Source organism: Jaculus jaculus, chromosome 13 (assembly GCF_020740685.1).
Source record: "Jaculus jaculus isolate mJacJac1 chromosome 13, mJacJac1.mat.Y.cur, whole genome shotgun sequence".
Classification (NCBI taxonomy): domain Eukaryota; kingdom Metazoa; phylum Chordata; class Mammalia; order Rodentia; family Dipodidae; genus Jaculus; species Jaculus jaculus.
Genome location: NC_059114.1, coordinates 82,132,497 through 82,138,257, shown reverse-complemented (window position 1 = coordinate 82,138,257; position 5,761 = coordinate 82,132,497). Strand labels below are relative to the sequence as shown.

Here is a 5,761-nt window from a genome sequence, read left to right as displayed (position 1 = left end):
TTTCTCCAGATTTCCAGGGCATAGTCGCTTGTTCCTGTGGCTAGGCCACAGAGCTCTGCAGGCACAACACTCCAGAACCGCACGTTCTCTGCTAGCTGTGCCTCGCTGCCTGTTGAATACTTTTCTCTATCCTTTCCCTCACTACTCTCCTTGAATAAATGCACAAATTATGTTTAATCCTGATGACTTCCTTCAGGCTCATGGGTAGGCAGACATCAACACCGTGTGCTTTCTTCATGTTTCAAAGAAATATCCATATTCCCTTGATCTTTGTTCCCAATTTATCATGCATAAGAATCACCTTATTTCCACCACTCTATTTCCAATAGGAATAAAAACATGCTACTGAGTTTTCAAATGGATATTGATCTTAATATTTATATACTTTTATTATTAAAACATGCCCAGAACTCAGCTTTGGATCTATATAGTAAAACCCAATGGAATAAGAATTTAAGTTTAGGCTCTCTTCTCGTCCCCGTTCCACCGGCGGCCTCTCCAGCCTGCCTCCCTTCTTTCCTTCCTAGCCGCGCAGTGCCAGCCGCGTTCCCTACGCACCATGGTGAAGGTCGGAGTGAACGGATTTGGCCGCATCGGGCGCCTTGTCACCCGGGCTGCCTTCAACTCTGGCAAGGTGGAGATCGTGGCCATCAACGACCCCTTCATCGACCTCAACTACATGGTCTACATGTTCCAGTACGACTCCACCCACGGCAAGTTCAACGGCACGGTCAAGGCTGAGAACGGGAAGCTTGTCATCAACGGGAAGCCCATCTCCATCTTCCAGGAGCGAGACCCCGCCAACATCAAATGGGGTGATGCTGGTGCCCAGTATGTCGTGGAGTCTACCGGTGTCTTCACTACCATGGAGAAGGCTGGGGCCCACTTGAAGGGCGGAGCCAAGAGGGTCATCATCTCCGCGCCTTCCGCTGATGCCCCCATGTTTGTGATGGGCGTGAACCATGAGAAATATGACAACTCACTAAAGATTGTCAGCAACGCCTCCTGCACCACCAACTGCTTAGCCCCCCTGGCCAAGGTCATCCATGACAACTTCGGCATTGTGGAAGGTCTCATGACCACAGTCCATGCCATCACTGCCACCCAGAAGACCGTGGATGGCCCCTCTGGCAAACTCTGGCGTGATGGCCGTGGGGCTGCCCAGAACATCATCCCTGCGTCCACTGGCGCCGCCAAGGCTGTGGGCAAGGTCATCCCCGAGCTGAACGGGAAGCTCACTGGCATGGCCTTCCGTGTGCCCACCCCCAACGTGTCTGTGGTGGATTTGACGTGCCGCCTGGAGAAAGCTGCCAAGTATGACGACATCAAGAAGGTGGTGAAGCAGGCATCTGAGGGCCCACTGAAGGGCATCCTGGGCTACACTGAGGACCAGGTTGTCTCCTGCGACTTTAACAGCAACTCCCACTCTTCCACCTTTGATGCCGGGGCTGGCATTGCTCTCAATGACAACTTTGTCAAGCTCATTTCCTGGTATGACAATGAATACGGCTACAGCAACAGGGTGGTGGACCTCATGGCCTACATGGCCTCCAAGGAGTAAGAGGGCCTCGTCACCCACCCCCCCAGCAACAACACGCGCAAGAGGGGCCTCAGCTGCTGGGGAGCCCCTGGCCCAACTCAGCCCCCCACCATACTGAGCATCCCCCTCCTCAGTTTCCATCCCAGATAGCCCTGGAAGAAATGGAGGGGACGAAGGAGCCCTTGTCTGTCACCACCATCAAATAAAGTTCACTGTACCCAGCCAAAAAAAAAAAAGAATTTAAGTTTATTGCAATCCAAATATAGGCATGCTTTTTTTTTTTAATAAATATCTTCTGTAGGATCACAGAAAGTTATCATTGCAGTTAACTATTAATTTAGTGTATGTATTTAAAGAAATTGAGTCTGTCTTAAAATTACACTTTTTGTAAATATCATTATTGAAGTGATTTTGGCTTATGCATATTGTCTTTATAGAAATTATGAATAGGAATGTACCACATCAAGATTATATGGTGAATGGAAAAAAGCTATGTCAAAATATATGCTAGACCTGATAATATTGTCCTGTAGTAGTTGATAGCATACTGGCTTACTCTGAAAATCACTGTGGGTTCTATCCAAGACACTATAACACACACGCACACACACACACACACACACACACACACACAAACACAAACACCACATGCATGCACACACATGTGAAAGACAGAGAAACTTAAAACAAAAATTTGAAAGTAGTTTTATACTCAAAAAATGTAATGGGTAATGTATTTCTCATAATCCATCAATTTTGGACATAGACGGGGAAATAAAGGGGGAAGAAAGGGCAGGTGGCTCTTACCAATGCTCATTACATGCACACACGTCAATGTCAGAGCTGCCTTTTTTATTCTGCACAGTTACTATATACTAATAGCAATTTAAAATGGGGAAAAATGAATAAACCAAAGAACAATTATAAAAAATAAGTAATTTATGCATCTTTTACATAGGTTTTTGTGGATGGTGCTGTGGACTAGGCTAATCAATATATAAAGAGGTGAAAAAGCATGCTTACATTTGGACTATAGCATAAACCCTCTACAAACTAACATCATATGTCCATCTCTCAGTCTTTAGGAAAATGAAATTCATTTCTGTGTGCACGGCAATTTTAATTTGTGAACAGAAGCTTTATATTTCTGAACTTTTCCCATCTTCAGTGATGTTGCTCAATGTGAAACCACATCTATTATATTTTAATAGGTTCCTCTCTCTACTCTCTGATTCAATATGTTACAATTTGAATATACATCTTTCAACAAAACAATTATCTGTTAATCTTCCACCTATCTAGGAATCATTGTAAGTTATCTTTTAATAGTGGTAGATCATAAAGTACAAAGAGAAACCCATTACTTAAACATTCTTACATATTATATATATATATATATATATATATATATATATATATATATATACATAGATATGGAGAGAGAGATTGAGTTTATTTATCTATGCACACAGTGTGCATAGGTCATATTTGGAACTATTCCCAGAACTCAAAAAACACTATTGTACTTTCAGAATGTATTTATTTTTCTCCACATATTAGTGACAACATGAGGCATGTGTCATTTTGTACTTGGTTTATTACATTTGAAATTATATTATTCAGGGCCTTACATTTTACTACAAATGATACTATTTCCCTTAGGTTTTTGTATGAATAATATTTAAGTAAGAATATGTATGCTTCCATAGGAATGAAAATATTATGACACTTTAATCCACTGATAAGTCAATGGGCATTGAGACTCATTCTATCTTTTAGCTCTTCTGATCAGCGAGTCAATAAACAGTTACATGAAGGTGTCTTCTTTTATTAGCTCACTTTAGTCCCTTGGGTATTTCCCAGAAATTGCACAACTGAATCATATCATAGTATATTTTTGGTACTTTTGTGGGGATATACCTGCTGATTTCCATAGTCGCTATACTAATTTACATTCAATGATAAAGGTTATAAGATTTTTGTTTTTTATACATCCTTGGTAGCACTTGCTTAGGGTCAGATGGTATCTGCATGAAACTTTGATTGAACTTTTCTGACCATTAATTATAACATTGAGTATTTTGTTTTTGTTTTTGTTTTTTTTGTTTTGGTTTTTCGAGGTAGGGTCACACTCTGGTCCAGGCTGACCTGGAATTAACTATGGAGTCTCAGAGTGGCCTTGAACTCACGGTGATCCTCCTACCTCTGCCTCCCGAGTGCTGGGATTAAAGGTGTGCGCCACCACGCCCGGCTTAACATTGAGTATTTTATACATTAATTGGTCATTAAATTTCTTTTATTAAGAAGTATTCTTCAGATAATACTCTGTCAATCCCATAGTTGGCAAGTATTTCTCCCATTTTTTTTTTCATTTTTCTCTTCACTCTTGATCATTTCCTTTGCTATCCAGAAGCTTTTTAATATGATTTAATTTTGTCAATTTTTCTTTTGTGTCCTATGTTTTTAGACCCCACCCAGAAAATTGTATGGTGTTGTCTTTGAGTCTCAGATATTCCTGTCTTATACACATGTCACTGATCCATGTCTAGGTGATATTTTTTTTTATAGCATGGAGCTAGGGTTTAAGGTTTAATCTCCTGCACAGAGACAATGAGTTGACTCAGAAAAACTGGTTGAATAAAGTGATCTGTGTCCAATGTATGGTTGTGAAATGTTGTTAGAAAGTGATTAGGATGCTTGTCTGCAAAACCTAACAACCCCATTTGATTATTCAATGCACATTTAAAGCCAGATGCATAAAGTAACATAAGCATCTCGAGTCCTTTCACAATGACTAGAGGATCCCAATCTCAATCTCTGTCTCTGTCTCTCTCTTTGTTTCTCTCTCACTTCTTGCAAATAAATAAAAATGAATTATATAAAAAACCAACAAACTTATAGAGTCAAGTGTTTATTTATAGGTTTTTAATAGATTGCCATTGGAGTTAGCACTATAATATTTTGTTGCCATGCCTCTGGAAGCTTTTCTTATAATTAACTATTTTTGTTGTCTCCAACTTTGTAAAGATTGCTCAAAATTCCTGTGACAATTCAGAAATTTACATGCTTTAATATGAATTTTTTGATCTTATTTCTAGTTTCATAAAAATACCAAAGTCAGTTGATGGGAAAACATTTAATCTTTATATCACTATGGGTAGTATGAGCAGTGTACCTATTGTGCACACTCAATCCATAAATATGGGTAGTTTTCAACAATTTATGGTTTTCTTCAACTTATTTAGTTTGTGTTTGGTAATTTCTATTGTAGAGATATTCTTCTTCCTTATGTAAGTTTATCACTCTTCCTTTCTCTCTCTCTCTCACACACACAGTGTGGAATGAGATTTCTTTCATGATTTCTTTCTCAGTAGATTCATTACCATTAGGAACAAGACAAGGTTTTCTCACACTCATAAATCACATAGAGCTAAGAATGTTAGATTAAACAATTAGGCAAAAGAAAAAAAAGGATACAAAAAGGAATGGAAGAAATCAATGAATCACTGCTTGAACATGAATATGATTCCATGTATAGAAGAAGCCAAACTTTTTTTTTTTACTTTTTTTATTTTTTTGAGGTAGGGTCTCACTCTAGAGAAGGCTGACCCAGAATTCACTCTGTAGTGTCAGGATGGTCTGCAACTCATGGTGATCCTCCTACCTCTGCCTCCCAAGTTCTGGGATTAAAGGCATGCTCCACCACACCTGGCTACACATTTCTTTAATCTGTGAAAACTACTAAATTCATTAGAGAATCTTGCTATTTTAAAGTAATTAGGTTAACTCTACTACATTTATCCAGTTTGCAATTATATATTAATAAAATCAAAAGATAAAGATATAGATTTATACAATTTAAGGGATTCTTTATGTTATGTGAGAAATTGTTTTCTATATACTATATATACCACATAAGTCTGAGAGAGAAATGGTTGATTTCAATGTGGATTATAACTTAAGAACATGGCCATAAAAGTTGAGTAACTGTCTAGAAATTTTCCAAGAAGAAAACTGCAAGAGAATGCTTGGAAGAATATTAGAATCAAGTATTACAAAGAGAAATTCTAATTTGTGATCAAATTCTAAAATAAAAGGCAAAAGAGAAGATTCATTATATAAACATGAGTGCCATGAGTTATTAGGTGCAAAACTCTGAGTGTAAAGTTAGGTTGAAATAATATATATTCTTTAGAAAGTAACTAACTGGGCAATAAGTAT

At 38.5% G+C, this 5,761-nt stretch overlaps 1 protein-coding gene across 1 annotated transcript; it reads left to right on the top strand.

The window, feature by feature from the left end:
* The first annotated feature begins 469 nt into the window (after window positions 1–469).
* Window positions 470–1,761, top strand: LOC123454227 (glyceraldehyde-3-phosphate dehydrogenase). The gene has a single exon (XM_045132995.1). The coding sequence runs from the start codon at window positions 560–562 to the stop codon at window positions 1,559–1,561; it is 1,002 nt and encodes a 333-aa protein (XP_044988930.1). The 5' UTR covers window positions 470–559; the 3' UTR covers window positions 1,562–1,761.
* The last annotated feature ends 4,000 nt before the right edge of the window (window positions 1,762–5,761 follow it).